Raw genomic sequence first — 19812 nt, forward strand, 5'->3', positions numbered from 1 at the left:
ATCAGGATCCATGCTGTTCGCTTACAAACCCTATTACAAGTAGAGAAACTGATAGCGAACACCATGGATCCTGATCAGACTGCGCAGATGCGCAGGCTGGTCTTGATCCATGCTGGTCGCAAACCCATTATGTTGGTTTTGTCATGGCGCGGCTCAATTTATTTTATTACCTGATACCTTATATAAATGTCATTTGGTATTTTTTTACTGTTTTCTGAAATTCTAAAAAAACGTCAACGTTCGCGAACTGTTTACCGGTCAATAGTTTCGACTGTTACCCTCGCGTGTTCTGACGTCATTGACGTCATAGATGGAGGATTCCCACTTGAAGCTTCAATCGATCTTGATCATGAACCAGACGTGACGTGACATAGTTAAAGTATTAAGTTTAATTATGAACATATGTGCAAAGTATTTTATTGTTCCTTTTTCCTTTGCAAGTACAGTTAAAACAGTAGTTGATCAGGTAATTAAACAGTTATTTCATATGTGATTTGGGGAACAGTCAAACAGTTGTCCCTCGGTGTCGGGGATAGTGTTTTGAACTGTTGCCCTCGGCCTAACGCCTGATACCTTATATAAATGTCATTTGGTATTTTTAACTATTTTCTTAAATTCCTAAAACGTCCACGGTCGTGAACTGTCGACCGGTCAATAGTTTAGACTGTTTCCCTCGCGTGCTCTGACGTCATAGAGGATTCCTCCTTTGAGCGTCAAAACCTGACGTGACGTGACGTAGTTAAAAACGATTGCTAAATTCGGAAAGTTTAATTATTAACATATTTGAAAAACTATTTACTTGTTCCTTTTCTCTCCTGCAAGTACTGTTAAAACAGTAATTGATCAGGTAATAAAACAGTTATTTCATATGTGATTTGGGAACAGTCAAACAGTTGTCCCTCGGTGTCGGGGAAAGTGTATTGAACTGTTGCCCTCGGCCTACGGTTTTGGGCAACAGTTCAAAACACTATCTCCTCCACCTCGGGTCAACAGTTTGACTGTTCCCAAATCATATATGAAATAACTGTATAATATTACTAACATCGTAAATAAAGATACATGTAATTAGAAATTTACGTCAACACACAATTTTTTCTATATATCTAACATAAGTGGTCAACAATTTTTTTCTTTAAGATTAACTTGACAGCAGTTTAACTGGTCAGCATATTGTACTATAGCCAACTGATTCCGCTGGTGGACATAGTGAGACATTGTGTTTCAATGTTGAAAAACACATCTACCCATTATATTTAATCCGGAAAAAGTCTTGATGTTAATTTTTGTTGTTTTTTGTTAGTGTTTTTAAGGGAAACATGCAAAGTTCGAATTACAAACTACCTGCCGGTAGGTAGTGGGGGATTTAGAATAACAAACTACCTATCAAATTGACGCTTCTTTAGATTTTTATCAATATCTAAGATGGAGCCATTTTTGGTGCTAGGTGAACATAACGCTTTTATATTTCCTAAAGATAGTAAATAAATACGATTAAATAATAAAAAAAAACTAGAAATGTGTCATCATGCCACGGATGCCCCCGCATGCAGCCAAAATTTCAGATATTATAATATTTAGTTCAAATTTGTTTGCACAAATTATATTTTTTTTTCATTTTAAGTTCAAATCATTTAACCATGGCCAAATTCAGATTTAGCCTGCGCATTCGATTAACATATCTATATGTCAAATTTGAGTTGAATGTGTAATACTGTTGGGGAGATAATGAACGGAAACTGAAAATTTCATATTATTTTCAAAGTGAAAGGAGCATAACTCTGCAAAAAACCATTGAACCATGACCAAATTCGAACTTGACCTGCCCATTCCTTTGACGTATCCATATGTCAAATTGTGTTCAATCTCCTACGCAGTGATCTCCCCTTAGCAGTACAGAGATCTCTGCCATCACAAACATTGAAATATAAAATTTTGATATTTATATTTTTCAGCTTTTTAATTTATTTTTCATTATTTTGTATACTTTCGATAATGTTTTGTTAAAATATAACGGACATAGATACAAAAAGTTAAAAATAAAATAGAAAGAAAAAAATGACGTTAGATTTTCTATGTAACGGTCGATATTTACATTTGAATTTCGACGTTACGTCATGTGACTTTCATCATCATGTGACGTCTGTGAAGGCAGTGATTACAATTCTGCCAAGAGAGGTCAACACTGTGAGGAGTTTGGTTTGTGTTGAATGTAATGTACCGTTGGGGAGATAATGAATGGAAACTGAAAGAAACTGAAAATTTCATATAATTTTCAAAGTAAAAGGGGCATAACTCTGCCAAAAATCATTGAACCATAACCAAATTCGAACTTGACCTGTATTTTCTTATGACATATCATATGTCAAGTTTGAGTTGTATGTGTTGTACCGTTTGGGAGATAATGAACGGAAACTGAAAATTTCATACTATATTCAATGGTTTTTTCCAACTCTGCCAAAATTCATCGAACCATTACCAAATTCGAACTTGACCTGTATTTTCTCATGGCATATCAAAATGTCAAATTTGAGTTGAATGTGTGCAACCGTTACTAAGATAATGAACGGAAACTGATGATGACGGAATGACGGAAGGACGGAATGACGGAACAGGGTAACACTAAAGTGATCTCCCTTTAATTCTTTGGCGTAGATCTCTGCCCAATCTCCTACGCAGTGATCTCCCCTTATCAGTACAGAGATCTCTGCCATCACAAACATTGAAATATCAATATTTTGATATTTATATTTTTTATCTTTTTAATTTATTTTTCATTATTTTGTATACTTTTGATAATTTTTTGATAAAATATAACGGACATAGGTACAAAAAGTTAAAAATAAAACAGAAAGAGAAAAATTACGTTAGATTTTCTATGTAACGGTCGATATTTACATTTGAATTTCGACGTTACGTCATGTGACTTTCATCATCATGTGACGTCTGTGAAGGCAGTGATTACAATTCTGCCAAGGGAGGTAAACACTGTGAGGTGTTTGGGTAACACTATATGCCCCGGCCATTATATGGCGGGGGCATAAAAACATTAAAGATATACTAGATATTTGTGTCCAATTGTTTTATATATAGCCAAAGTGATTTTAGCTCAACCTTGAGAAACTGCTTATGAACAGAGGAAAATGATATTTGCAGTGAAGTACTAATTTATTTTGCAATGTTAGTAAAAATTGGTTTATGGTTTATGCCATTTTGTCTTCTTATACTATATGGTCAGCAGACTTAACGCACGGTGCTTTAGTTACACATGTATAGTAGAATCTGCTGACCAGTTGGCCCATTACCGCATACGCATTTTGTGAAAAAGGCGTGAAAACACGTCTATATGAGGTAAAAGGTAAAACATATAGTAAAAATGTTGACCAGTTACAAAGCAGTTGACCAATAAGATACGTAGAGAAATATGTTATTTTGCCAGCATAATGTTAATAATGTAAATATAACAGATTCTACATCTCGCAAACCAATCAAACCACTGCTGAGAAACTAAAATATAAAAGAAATTGCTTGTGTGGTTTTTGCCGTATTTTCTTCTTATTCTATATGGTCAGAAGATTTAACGTCATGCAAAAAAAATGCGGACCACTTAAACGTAAGTAGAATATGCAGAGCAGTCAAACACATAGAAGAATATGCTGACCTACAGTTAAACTTATGGTGAAAATTGCTGACCACATATATTAGATATACAGAGAAAATTAAGTTTAACATACATTTCTTATTGTTTCACACTGTTAGAATATATGATAAATTCTACATTCTACAAAACAATAAAGCCACTGATGACCAATCAAAAATATAATAGAAATAGCAATATTTTTTTATATTAAACAAAGCCGACCAGTTAGATTTATTATGAACTATATTTAGAATTATAGAGAAAACTTCCGACCAGTTAGATTTATTATGAACGATATTAAGAATTATAAAGAAAACTTATGAATAAGAAATTAAATGCGTATTGTCATTTACACTGAAAAATTGGTTCTTGACTGCAGTGAAACATATTTTCCGTATTTTCACTTGTGTCTTGCCGGACTACTTTCTTCTAGATTCAGCCGATATACAAAATTTAAGGCTAAGACTATCAAATTGTATCAGTAATGTCAAAAATAGAAATGAGCCGTGTCATGACAAAACCAACATAGTGGGTTTGCGACCAGCATGGATCAAGACCAGCCTGCGCATTCGCGCAGTCTGATCAGGATCCATGCTGTTCGCTATCAGTTTCTCTACTTGTAATAGGGTTGGTAAGCGAACAGCATGGATCCTGATCAGACTGCGCGGATGCGCAGGCTGGTCTGGATCCATGCTGGTCGCAAACCCACTATGTTGGTTTTGTCATGACACGGCTCAAATAAGTACATGCAAATAATAACAGCGCAACCCATGGATATTTATTTTCATACTACTCGATTAAAATAAATCCTGCATTTATAGAAAAAAAACTTGAATATCCTCTATGTACTACTGACCAATTAAATACTTTTGCATCTTTTAAATGTCAACATAACATCATTTTCATCTGAGATCTTTCGACTTTTTTTAAAGTTTCACACAGTTTATTACACGTTCGTGGTTTTTATATAAGTATTTCCCCTATCTAAGAATTTAATTAAAGTATCGATTTTGGCAATATTTTTCCCCTATCTTTTGATTAATAATTTTATTTAGACGTTTTCAGTATACAAAAAAAGCCAAAAGAAACAAAAAAGAAAAGAAAACTAAAAAAGAAAAAGAAAAAAATCTATTGATAAAAGTAAAATTATTTTCCCATATTCTATACCGTCAGCTTATTCGTCAGCAGTTTATAATTGTCCACCGGAAGGCGATAGTCGACAATGCGATAACGCGATGACGACAATACGATAGTGCGATGGCAACAGTGCGATAAGGCGATGACGACAATGCGATAATGCGATAGTGCGACGGCGACAGTACGATGGCGACAACGCGATAGTATTATCGCACTATCTTATTCTCGCCATCGCACTATCGCATTGTCGCACTGTCGTCATCGTACTATCGCACTGTCGTCATCGCACTGTCGTATTGTCGTCATCGCACTATCGCACACTGTCGCATTGACGCCCTCTGGATTAGAAAGTCTAACCACGATGGCCCTAACGGTATTCCGTAGTAGAATGTACGTTGTAAGCGATACATCGTTAAAACCGATCTCATTATAAGTGGAGTAGACTGACTGTATTTAGATACTATAATTTTTTTCATTGGTTTTTTCCCTCAATAGCGAATGAAAGCGATTTCAGGGTAAATGCGCTGAATTCCACTCTGTCCCTGCTGGTATTAATAGGTTAGAGTAATTGAAAACTATATGGTCTTCTCCAAATCCCTCCAGAGGCGTGCACGTCGCGGAGAAGGCACACGGCAGGTCAAGGTCAAGTCATCTTAAGTACCAGAGGTGATTGGTTGACCTGTCGTGACTAACTCTGGAGGGTGGCGCTAACAAGAGCCGTTTTATGTTAACCGCCTGTTTGCAGCCGTCACGGAACTTGATGATTTTCCGGTATTGTCTTTCCTCCATCGAACGAAGAACAGGACTTAGGAAGATCGGCATGAAAAAGACGTCCCCGATGAGACTACTAGAGTGGACCGGCATGGACGCTGAGATCTCGGACATATGGAATTTCCGGCGCCGAGCTAAAATAAACCTAAAAACACACACACAAACTATATGGAATAACTTGGTTTTCATCGAGCTAACTTTGTATTTTGTAAAGGCATTTAAACAAGAAGAAAATGTTCATGTATATTTTGGGACACAAAAATAACCAACGAGTCATGTATAAACCCGCAGGAACCTCCGGAATATACCAGAAAATAATATTTATTGTGGGGCTCCAACATTGTAAACAGTCTCACACCTTGCGAATGCTTCCGAACAAAAATAGTCCAAGTATATATAGTTATCATTGCGATGAATTTTTCTTCTTTATCGGTGAAGTTAATAATTTTGACTTAAAAATAACAAAACGCAAAAATCTAGGTCTACAATGTAGGAAGTCATGTTATTTGTGCGCGGTTACATTCTCAACTGTATATACGGCGCACAGCCCGAGAAATATATTTATATTATCATTAATCTGATAAATCCAGTTGGAAAAGTTGTGACCTTTGAACTTCAGTTAAATAAAAATTCAAAGTAAGCTTGATCGAATTTCAAAGCTTCCAGTGGATAAAGATATTTTTTGTATCTTGTCTTGCAAGCATATATACTCCAATGTATACAATGTTATACAGTGACAAGAAACTGCTACTTTCATTCATTATCACTTTTTGGAAGCTTTCAGGAAGAATACTTGATTAGCACAAACACTATTTAGACGTTTTATCCCCGGTTACTAATATATTCCTAAACGACGAGGGCTTGTTCGTATCATAGGAAATACCGACAATCTCTTAACTTAATATAACCATACAACGATTGATGCTCTTTGATTGTTTTTACAATAGTGATAATTTATATTTAATTTTCATAAAAGCTAAAGGCATATGTTATTGTTATTTATTACGACTGTGTCATTCTGTCGAGTTTCTCATGAGTCGATGTTTAACTTTTTATAAAGTCGTTGTGTTCATAACAGGGCATTGAAAATCCCAAATTTAAAAATCTGACTATTCTCTCGGGACTCGAGTTATTATTGCAAACATGACAGTTTTTTCTTTCTTTTTCATTAGAGGCTTTGAAAATAGATTTTTTTTGTAATAGCAATCTCAGTTTTAAAATAAAAATAAAGTCACATGACTTTTTTAAATCTACCATGTGAGTTTATATAACCCTTGCTTTGTGATAAACGAGAAAAGGTTCGTTTTAATTCCTGATATTTTAGGGTCTTGTTAAATTTTTTTTTAAAGATATTTCTTTATATATGATTTACATCCGATCTGGTAACACGTATATATCAAATGCAAATGGGTTGGGCAACAAGATATTACAACATTAGATTAAGCCTTGATGCAGAATGGTGCTGCACTATACGCAATTGGTACCGGAGTTAATATGGGCAACGGTTCTCGTAAAAAGTGCTACGTGGGTACTATATCTTATTGGATCGTTCACGACGTTATTCATAACGTGAGCTGCACAGGTGCAAATACATATTATTTTGAAAATGTCTGTGAATTTCAGATTTCTCTAAAATGTAAAAAGTATTTGAACACATACTTGTAAGGTATGTGAACGGGGATAAAACAGTGAAATTATACAAAGCATAATAAAAAAAGATTAACGATATAAACAGCTTTATGGCACATTATGCATCAGAAATATATAATAAAGTATTTTATCACAGAAACCGTGGAGCAGGAGTGTAATAAAGCCATTTAATAAAAACGATATTACACTAGACGATATTACACTAGTGTAATAACAGTTTGACTTTTCACTATAAATTCATGTCATTTGCACTATAAACATAGCGTTAAAGCGCGCTAATGTTAGCGTTACACTATACTCGCTAATGACGTCACGTCAAAATATATGCACGGTCGTGCAATACCATATTACGGAGTTACCATATTACGGAGTCGCAAAATCGGCACAGGTGTGTGATAAATAGAGGATATTGAATGAGTGTAAGTTCAATACTGAATTTATTGCACGAGTTGAAAAAATTTAAATTATGTGAGCCTCTGATAAGCATAATATTACATTGTATTTTATTCAACGTATTCAATAAATTCAGTATTCTATCACTATATAAGTTTTACGTCCTTTACTTAGCTTGAAATATATTTTTACATTGCTGTAGACAACATCATGTGTTATGATACTGAAAATCCATTGAAATATATAAGACGGGGGTGTGGTGTCATATCTAATTCTGACACTCACGTGATTTTGTCACTATAGACAAAGAAGGAAAAAAAACCGGTGTTAAACTGCCAATAAACTACTTGTATATGCGGCTATTATGTTTTTACCCTCGATTATATAGCTTACAAAGCCTTTTAAAGCAACAATAAAAAACATTTTTATTTATATTTTCAGTTCTTATAATGTTTTCTTTTCATACAATACCGAAATAATATCTCACATACACTAACGCCACATATTTGATCCATATCAGTTTATAAATATTTTGACAAAACGGCGCGAATCCGTAAGCACCGTAATAGACCTTTCTTAATATAACCTTATACATATTCATAGATTTCTCAGAACGAGGCTAACAGGACAAGCTTTAATATCTGCTCTAAGAATATATGGCCGAAAGATTTTCCTAGAGTGGCAGAGATCTTTATATTGTACCATTTACTACATATATTGTACCATTTACTAGATACTTGTTGAGATTACAGAAATCTCTTCTGGAGTTAAATAAATCAACAGCAGGGTTTGATTTACGTTATATACAGTGAAGGATATACATGTATTCAAGACCTTAAAAGTGAATTAATGTTTATGATAATTCCATTCAGTAATTTCTAATATTACATGTCAGCATAAATATCATGTTATCATATCTTTGCAACTTATACAAACATTATCTGTGTTATCAGTATTTAATTTTTATTGCTAACCTAAACACATGTTGGTCAAGAGTGTATAAAGCAATTAACTGATAATAGATGTAAACAGCTGGATGCTGAATTCTGTACCATAAAATTATACTTCTCCTAAATTTAGCAATTGAAATAAAAAAAAACACAATAAGTTTTATTCACTTTGTATTTCAAAGTCAAAAAATCTAGATGACTGTCTAGTGACTGCCATGGTTAATTTTACAGACAACCTTATCAAATCAAAATAATATTTTGTAGGCCTGAGAGGTGTATAACAGCTATATATCACCGGTTTGGAGTTTTGATGCGTAGGAATTGACCACGAAGGCCGTAGGCCTGAGTGGTTAATTTTGTCGCATCAAAACGACAAAACCGGTGTTAAATAGCCGATATACACCTCTCAGGCCGATGTTATTTCGATTCTAACACGATGAAATAAGGAAAATCACTAATGTTATTTTTGAAGCGGAAATAACTTCCGGTGCCGATTTTCGCATAACGCTGTTCGATATCTTCGCACCCTGCTGTTGCGAAGATATCGAAATTATTAATCAAAAGAAATAATTAGAGAAAAAAACGTTATTTTATCAATTTTCAACAATAAAAACTTACGTCGTATTGTGTTTACATCAGTGCCTCATTTATCATTCTTGTATGTATGAAATAACGTCAGCTTATTGTTGAAAACTTAATAAAATAACTTTTTTTCTTATTTTTCATTTTGTTTAATAATTTCTATATCTTTGCAACAGGAGGGTGCGAAAATCGAACAGCGTTATACGAAAATCGGCACCGGAAGTTACTTCCGCTTGAAAAAATAACATTAGTGATCTTCCTTATTTTATCGTGATAGAATCGAAATAACATCGACCTGAAAGGTGTATATCGGATATTTAACACCGGTTTTGTCGTTTTGTTGCGACAAAATTAACCACTCAGGCCTACGGCCTTCGTGGTCAATTCCTACGCATCAAATCTCCAAACCGGTGTTAAATAGCCGGTATACACTTCTTAGGCCGATGTTATTTCTTAAATGAACTTACGTCAATTTAATATTCTAATTATCACATACCAAAAATACAGACCATTTAAAGTGAAAAATAACCATTTTTATTGACGTCCCTACAGTATAATGCTAACATTTAGCGCGTCTTTACACTGAGTGGAGCACCACACTAAATACCGTTTTCCGGTATATATAGGACAAGGCTTTGCAATACCATTTTTACGGAGCTGCAAAATCGGCACGGGTATGTGATAATGTTTCATAAAGGTAGCCAAAATTCAAACAAAGTTATATTCCATACAAAATGTTCATTTACTATGATTATACCACTTTGTAACAGAGACAAAAGAGTAAAGAAAGTTTATGTATGTGGCAATGAAAGTGTAACATGATACCAAAAAAAACAGAAAGTTTTTTAGAAATAAAAATGATAGCATTTTGAGGCCTTACCTTTTAGGGAGGGAGAGACGTAGGACTGGCCAAAGACTGAGTTTATTTAATTTTCGTCATGTATCATGTACATGTACTCATCGGGTACTTTTTAAGTGTAACAAGCTTAGAATACACCAAATTCATGAATGGAATAGCACTGGTAAAATGAATGACAATATCAGCTTATCAGCGTTGTGTTTCAAGGAGCTACTGATTTGTCTGTAGTGGTCTTTACGTAAAGAGAACTGCTGAATAAAATGGAAATGGTAGAGTTTAAAATAGTATTCTTCTCAAGGTATTATTATATTGTGTTGCTATGTCGTATGTATTTTGTCTTTATTTGTATAAGTGAAGTACATGTATAGTGTACAAAACTAGAAGATTTAATAAAACGACATTTTGTCGGGTTTAGTAATTCATGACTTTGATGATGATTATCGCTTTGGCTGTGACAAACTTAAAATATTGATTTAGCTGGGCAAGATTTAACATTAGCTTCTAGTTCAACATTAAACTGCTCTGTGCATAAAGGAAAAAAAACTGCTTTACAAGCGAAATGAAATTTGATAGGAAATATCGATACGGATCAAAACGAGAGTCGAGCCTGGGTCGCCGATTTTAAAATCCAAAGCTCTACATATCCAGCTTTTCTAAATTTTGAATTTCAATCTTCGAGCTGGCTCGAAATTCAACTGCAACTCGAAATTCGGGGTTTTTTTTAAATTTCGATCTCCGAGCTGACTCGAAATTCAACTGCAGCTCGAAATTTGTTTTTTTTTAAATTTCGATCTTCGAGCTGGCTCGAACTTCAACGCCGTTTCGAAATTCGGGTTTTTGAAAATTTCGTCGAAATTCAACTCCAGCTCGAAATTCGGCTTTTTTTCAATTTTGAATTTCGTTCTTCGAGCTGTCTCAAAATTCAATTCCAGCTCGAAATTCGGCTTTTGAAAATTTGAATTCCGATTTTCGAGCTGGCTCGAAATTCAATTCCAGCTTTAAGTTCGGGTTTTTGAAAATTTTGAATTTCGATCTTCGAGCTGGCTCAAAATTCAACTTCAGCTCGAAATTCTGGTTTTGAAAATTTTGAATTTCGATCTTCGAGCTGACTCGAAATTCAACTCCAGCTCGAAATTCGGGTTTAGAAAATTTTGAATTTTAATCTTCGAGCTGGCTCGAAATTCAACGCTAGTTCGAAATTCGTTTTTTCTTTAAAATTTTGAATTTCGATATTTGAGCGGGCTCGAAATTCAACTCCAGCTCTAAATTCCACTTTTTAAATTTGGAATTTCGATCTTCAAGCTGGCTCGAAATTCAACTCCAGCTCGAAATTCGGGTTTTAAAAATTTTGACTTTCGATCTTCGGGCCAAATGGCGCGTTGTCGTGCGGCGTGTTATCGCGATGTCACATTGTTTTAAGGTTCAAATCGAAGTATTGGCTTATAAGCCAAGCGACAGGGCAATAACGCACCGCACGACAACTTGTCGTTTGGTGTGCTTCGCTTGAGACATGACGACAAGACGACAGCGCGACAACGCGCCGAAACCGCAACGCGCAATGTACCAAATCAGCCAGCATAGTTTTGGGATAAGAGTGGAATGTAACTTTGCTAACCTATATTGTCAATGCTGACTAGATATGATTCAAAGGTATTCTTTAATTACTTATTTTAAATTATTTCATTTAATGATTTCATGATCACATGTTGTCTAATCAGCCGTATATGACTTCATTGATATGTAGTAAATAAGGAGCGTGTTACATTACGCATTTTGATAAAATTTATACCAAGAACTGAACTATCAATTAAGTGAAAAGAATAATCCACAAATTAAAAGAATATAATATTTATATTTCATTACCTAATGCCATCTATAAATACCAATTTCTTAATAACAACTGTTTAATTGAAACGCTGATAGCACATATTAGCTATCACGTGCGCACGAAGTAGATGAAATATTTCTGATGGCCTCTTTATACCACCGTAACAATATTTATTAAATATAGAAATTATATATATTATATAATTTATATAATTTCTCTATCGCCATCACCCCGGTAATACATTAAATGGTTGCCGTAAAAATATCGTCTGCCACGATGCTGAATATCGAGGCTTATGACTTTTACTATACGAATCATTGCAAGCAAGAAATCAGGTGTGTATAAAGGTGACATACCTCTCTATCAGGCTACATAGAGAACAAACAACCAACAACACGACGCGCGGCGAATTAAGCTGGATAAGAAAAAGACACTGGCGTTAGGTTTGAATACAATCCTATAGCAGTATGGATACGTCATTAACTAAGCCATTACTATGACAAATAATTTCAAGTACTTTATTGAGACTTGATAGTATACGGGTTTTTTTTTCACATATGTAAAAATTGTTTGAAAACCATTTTTATCGTTGTAATAGATGTCCCATTCGTGTTTAAATATTAAAATAGTTTAATAGAATGTTAATAGGGGCGTATCACGTTTGGGGACAGGATCTGACCCCCAAGCGTCTGTGCATCAGGCGGCAGTAAAGCCCTTTCCCGAGATAAAACAAATACACTTATAAATACATAGATATAACACAATCATATAATATTATACAAATAATCTATAAGCAACACTACAAAAACTAGGGTGCACACTTTGTTCACTTCGGTGTTCAATACGGCCTAGTAGGGCTGACACTACAATAGGGCATAAATTTTTGTATGTATTTATGTCGTAAAAAGTCGTCTGCTTATCAACAGCATAAGACATATACCCATGGGTCTTCAATAATTAACAACGCGAATAATTAACAACATGGATCAAATAAACTATAAAGCAAATCGGGCGCGGCAAATAAAATCGGTGTTTTTATATAATTTTCAATCACTAAGTATGACTTATTTATACATTATTATGAAAAAAGCACCATGGGACAAAAGTATATTATATTCTTAAATAAATAAATGCATTAATAATAAATACTACACTTACCAGAGCGAGTATGAATCATGATGACATATTATGTTCATCAGGTTGCAAGAACGCTCGCCCCCATCACAATCGTAGTCAAATAACATTCTTGCATGTTTGATTATATTGTTTATACATGCTTTATAATAGATAGAACTGTGATGATATATTTTATTCTTGTACATGAGTTATTGTAGTAAGAATTGTTGTTATTGTAATTATTAGTACATAGTCAAACAGGTGGTAGGTACTTTGTATGTTTATTATTACCCGTTTCAAATTACAAATCCATAGGCAAATTTCATGCCTATGAAATAAAAAAATAACTTAAAACGCTACAACAATTAGTAAAACAAACATTCTCTTTGTTACCAGTACAATATTTACAATCATGACAGATGACATCTATAAAATTTTTGCTTTCGCCTTATAATGGATTAGTTTAAACAGTTAAGAATAAGATATTTCGTATATATGACCTATAAAGAAAAAAAATAACATAATTATAAGTTTTACTAATGCGTGTCTCTGCTTGGTTAAACATATTGCTAATCGCATTCATTGGTGAATAACTAAATAGCCATTTAAGTCGGCTACACCAGGCTTGCAACAGGAACGCAAGCCAAAAGGTTTGTTTTGTTTTGCAAGTGCCGTCCGCATATATTTATAACCCAGCTGCCTACACAAGTTAAACATTTAGTGATTCTAATTGTCTAACCAAGTCAAACATATAGTGATTCTACTTGTCTACACAATGTAAATATATAGTGATTCCACTTGTCTACACAAGCTAAACATAATATAGTGATTCTACCTGCCTCACAAGCAAAACATATAGTGATTCCATCTGCCTACACAAGCTTAACATATCTTGATTCCACTTGCCTAAACAAGCTAAACATATAGTAATTCCACCTGCCTACACAAGCTAAACATATAGTGATTCCACTTGCCAAAACAAGGTAAACATATAGCGATTCAACTTGCCAACACAAGCTAAATATATAGTGACGCCACTAGCCTACACAAGTTAAACATATAGTGATTCCACCTGCCTACACAAGCTAAACATATAGTGATTCCCCTTGCATACACAAGCTAAATATATCGTGATTCCACTGGCCTACACAAGCTAAACATATAGTAATTCCCCCTGCCTACACAAGTTAAACATATGGTGATTCCAACTGCTTACACAAGCTTAACATATCGTGATTCCACTTGCCTACGCAAACTAATCATATAGCTATTATACTTGTCTAAACAAGCAAAGCATTTAGTGATTCACCTTGCCGACACAAGCTAAACATATAGTGATTCCACCTGCATACACACGCTAAACATATCGTGATTCAACTTGCCTACACAAGCTAAACATATAGTGACTCCACTTGCCTACACAAGTTAAACATATAGTGACTCCACGCGCCTAAACAAATAAACATATAGTGATTCCACTTGCCTACACAAGCTAACCGCTAGTGATTCCACTTACCTAAACAAACTAAACATATAGTAATTCCACCTGCCTACATATGCTACATATATAGTGTTTCTACTTGCCTAAATAAGCCAAACAAATAGTGATTCCACTTGCCTACACAAGCTTAACATATAGTGATTCCACCTGCCTACACAAGCTAAACATATAGTGATTCCACTTGCCTAAACAAGCTAAACATATAGTGATTCCACCTGCCTACACAAACTAAACATATAGTGATTCCACTTGGTTACACGAGCTCAACATATAGCGATTCCACCTGCCTACACAAGATAAATGTACAGTGATTGCACTTGCCAACCCAAGCTAAACATATCGTGATTCCACTTGCCTACACAAGCTAAACATAAAGTGGTTCCACTTGCCTACACAAGCTAACCATATAGTGATTCAAATTGCCAACACAAGCTTAACATATAGTGACTCCACTTGCCGACACAAGCTAAACATATAGTGATTCCACTTGCCTACACAAGCTTACCGCTAGTGATTCCACTTACCTAAACAAGCTAAACATATAGTAATTTCAGCTGCCTACATATGCTACATATATAGTGTTTCTACTTGCCTAAACAAGCCAAACATATAGTGATTCCACTTGCCTACACAAGCTAAACATATAGTGATTCCACATGCCTACACAAGCTAAAGATAAAGTGATTCCACTTGCTTACACAAGCTTAACATATAGTGATTCCACCTGCCTACACTAGCTAAACATATAGTTATTTCCCTTCCCTACACAAGCTCAACATATAATGATTCCACCTGCCTACACAAGATAATCGTACAGTGTTTCCACTTGCCTCCACAAGCTAAACATATAGTGATTCCACTTGCCTACACAAGCTAAACATATAGTGATTCCACTTGCCTACACAAGCTAAACATATAGTGATTCCACTTGCCTACACAAGCTAAACATATAGTGATTCCACTTGTCTACACAAGCTAAACATATAGTGATTCCACTTGCCTACACAAGCTAAACATATAGTGATTCCACTTGCCGACACAAGCTAAACATATAGTGATTCCACTTGCCGACACAAGCTAAACATATAGTGATTCCACTTGCCTACGCAAGCTAAACATATAGTGATTAAAGCACTTGCCTACATAAGCTAAACATATAGTGCTTCCATTTGCCTACACAAAGCTGAACATATAGTGATTCCATTTGCCTACACAAGCTAAATATATATTGATTCAACTTGCCTACACAAGCTAAACATAGAGTGATTCCATTTGCCTACACAAGATAAACATATCGTTATTTTGCCTACACAAGCCAAACATATAGTGATTCCACTAGCCTACACAAGCTAAACATATAATTATAACCTACTTGTCGAAATAAGCTATACATTATGCTATTTTCGACTTGCCTATTCAAGCTTAACAATAAATATATTGCCATATTCAACTTGCAAACTTGCAGACAGAGATTAAAGACGAACGGTTATATCCCACTTGCTGACATAGGCAGAAAAATACCGTTATATCTCATTTGCTGACAGAGGCAGTAAATACCGAAATATTCCACTTGCATTCAGAAGCTATAAATACTTATATCCCACTTGCTGACAGAGACAGCAAATACCATTTTAATCCACTTGCTTACAGAAGGCATAAATACCATTATACCAACTTTCTGACAGATGCAGTAAATACCGTTATATCCCACTTGTTGACAGAAGCTATAAATACCGTTATATCCCACTTGTTGACATAAGCTATAAATCCCGTTATATCCCACTTGTTGACATAAGCTATAAATACCGTTATATCCCACTTGTTGACAGAAGCTTTAAATCCCGTTATATCCCACTTGTTGACAGAAGCTATAAATACCGTTATATCCCACTTGCTGACAGAAGATATAAATACCGTTATATCCCACTTGCTTACACAAAGAAAAAATACTGTCGTATCCCACTTATAGACACAAGATATAAATACCGTTTTATCCCACTTCCCTGAGAGAGGCAGTAAACACCGTAATATCCCACTTGCTGACAGAGACATTAAATACCGTTATATCCCGCTTACTGACAGAGGCTATAAACACCGTAATGACCCCCTTGCTGACAGAGGCAGTAAATACCGATGTATCCCACTTGCTGACAGAGTTAGTAAATACCGTTATAACCCACTCGCCAACAGACGCTAAAGTATCGTTATATGTAACTATACAGACTGTTATATCAAACTTGCGGACATAGGCTATAATAACCTTTAATTTAACCTGCCGGTACTAGCTTATACTTTTCGAACCGTTCTATCCATCTGGCGGAAAGAGGCTATATTCATACCGTTGTATTCAAATCGCAAACAGGTGTTTTCATACATTGCCAAAAAAGATTGTTTAGATTAATTGTTTGGAAATTAACAGTGTCATGTATATGTTAATTGCCATTATTATAGGTAAAAGTATAGCCTTTCTTTTTATAAAAAAAGTTTACGAAATTTGTTGCAATAGTTTAAGCTTACCAACACTCAAGGTACATAAAAGGACAGATAAATGAAGTAAAATGGATGTCACAGTTAAAAAGTCTGCTATAATACTGGCCTTTGTCTTTTTAAATAAGTGTTACATCTCAGGTTCATCACATAATTTCGGACATTGAACCGGTAATGTGTACCTATTATATGTTAAGAGGTCAGTCCCCTGTCATAGAAAATTTTGAAATCTGACGTGGAAAATGGCTCTGTTTCCCAGACTTTTTGATGTTTTCATGTAGCTTTTTTTGAAACTGACAAAGGTATTTTTTAACGTTACCTTCGTTTAAAATTCACATCATCTGGATGCAATAAGTGCATTATATCATATAAATATATTTTCGATATTATCTTATGCGGACATTTTATTTTACCTTATTTTAGGCAATCTTCTATAAATAATTACAAACTCATTAAATATAATCAAACACTTACAATCACTACATATGATCGTATGTTGGTAGTTTTCAGTTATATTTTCAGGCCCTTTGGGATCATTGATCCTAGCACATTAAATGTTGAAAATTGAATACCGCTTTAAAAGCCGATGAAAAGAGGCGCAGAGGATGTTGCACTTTTCTATTTTCCGTCATAAATAGACTCAATCAAACGGAGTCTGCAATGTTGGTGTAATTTGTTGACTTTTCTCCTGAGGGATCACCCCAATTTTAGACGCGTACATATATGATTGTTAATATACATACCGTCAATGAATAGTTTTGAACAACACTTTTTTAAATAAATTGTGACTTTGACAGGCAACAAATATTACCAGCAAATTTTGAAGAACAATACATTTGTAAAACTAGTAATCTTAATGTGTAAGACACGAATTATTCACAACTTATCAACACATTTTTATGTCAAAGTCGCATTGGAAACCGTACTCTCCTGCGCAGCGGTCGAATGTTCCACTATCACTCAAATTCTGAAGTAACGTGAGTGTATTCAGTGAGCTGCGAAGGGAGCGTATGGAAACCGGAGAAAAGTAATCTGGCAAATTATTTGGACGGCAGAGCCGCCCTTGTCCATGTTATCACCTGATTCGATGCCACTTTATCGCAAAGATTTTGTAGCAAGAAGGATGCTAATAACTCCAACACTCCGAGGAAGACGACAGACAAAGAGCACTGTTTTACTTAATCAGATGGTTGTGCAGAATTAACTTACCCTTCTTGTGATTTTGATATTTTCTCTCCTCTGTTTGTACTGATGAATCGGTTTCGTTACTTTTCTCTGTTATGAAATACAAAAAAATAATAGTATATTGAAAAAAAATCAATACCATCCCCTTATTTTCCAAACTATTCTTTTCAAAATATATATTTGGCCAAATGTATGGAATTTCAATCATTTGACTCCAAAGGTCAATGTCATACACTTGAGGATTGTATTGTTGGCGGTATTTATTCCTATGTAAATTAGATAAGTCTATTAATTACAAAATTATGCAAATCTTAGCTAAATTCAATGATTTGACCTAACCTGTTAAGGTCAATGTAAGGTCAATGACATACTTGATCTGCTTAACACGATATCTATATGGTTTGTCCGAGTATTTAGAACTCCATTGATAAAAAAATTATGTCAAATTGTGAGGAAAAAAAACATTCCACTTACCTAAACAAGCTAAACATATAGTAATTCCAGCTGCCTACATATGCTACATATATAGTGTTTCTACTTGCCTAAACAAGCCAAACAAATAGTGATTCCACTTGCCTACACAAGCTTAACATATAGTGATTCCACCTGCCTACACAAGCTAAACATATAGTGATTCCACTTGCCTACACAAGCTAAACATATAGTGATTCCACCTGCCTACACAAGCTAAACATATAGTGATTCCACTTGGCTACACAAGCTAAACATATAGTGATTCCACTTGCCTACACAAGCTAACAATATAGTCATTCCACTTGCCTACACAAGTTAAACATATAGTGATTCCACTTGCTTACACAAGCTAACCAAATACTGATTCCACTTGCCTACACAAGCTAAACATAGTGATTCCACTTGTCTACACAAACTAAACATATAGTGACTCTACTTGCCGACACAAGCTAAACATATTGTGATTCAACTTGCCGATAAAGCTAAACATATAGAGATTCCACTTGCCGACACAAGCTAAACATAGAGTGATTCCACTTGTCTACACAAGCTAACCAAATAGTGATTCCACTTGCCTACACAAGCTAAACATATAGTGATTCCACTTGGCTACATAAGCTAAACATATAGTGATTCCACTTGCCTACACAAAGCTGAACATATAGTGATTCCATTTGCCTACACAAGCTAAATATATATTGATTCAACTTGCCTACACAAGCTAAACATATAGTGATTCCAATTACCTACACAAGATAAACATATCGTGATTTTGCCTACACAAGCCAAACATATAGTGATTCCACTAGCCTAAACAAGCTAAACATATAGTTATAACCTACTTGCCGAAATAAGCTATACATTTATGCTATTTTCGACTTGCCTATTTAAGCTTAACAATAAACATATTGCCATATTCAACTTGCAAACTTGCAGACAGAGAATATACACGTACGGTTATATCCCACTTGCTGACATAGGCAGAAAAATACCGTTATATCTCATTTGCTGACAGAGGCAGTAAATACCGAAATATTCCACTTGCCTTCAGAAGCTATAAATACTTATATCCCACTTGCTGACAGAGACAGCAAATACCATTTTAATCCACTTGCTTACAGAAGGCATAAATACCATTATACCAACTTTCTGACAGAGGCAGTAAATACCGTTATATCCCACTTGTTGACAGAAGCTATAAATACCGTTATATCCCACTTGTTGACATAAGCTATAAATACC

General features: G+C 34.8%; 1 protein-coding gene across 1 annotated transcript in view; it reads right to left on the minus strand.

The window, feature by feature from the left end:
- Positions 1–17311: 17311 nt before the first annotated feature.
- Positions 17312–19812, minus strand: part of LOC132743686 (structural maintenance of chromosomes protein 2-like) — an 83468-nt gene continuing 80967 nt past the window's right edge. Inside the window, exon 7 of the mRNA XM_060732240.1 lies at positions 17312–18186. Within this exon, the coding sequence (XP_060588223.1) occupies positions 18086–18186 (101 nt within the window). The 3' untranslated portion in view covers positions 17312–18085. The remainder of the gene's footprint in view (positions 18187–19812) is intronic.

The sequence above is a fragment of the Ruditapes philippinarum genome, unplaced genomic scaffold (genome assembly GCF_026571515.1).
Source record: "Ruditapes philippinarum isolate M1 unplaced genomic scaffold, ASM2657151v2 ctg3432_1_1_1_1, whole genome shotgun sequence".
Classification (NCBI taxonomy): Eukaryota; Metazoa; Mollusca; class Bivalvia; order Venerida; family Veneridae; genus Ruditapes; species Ruditapes philippinarum.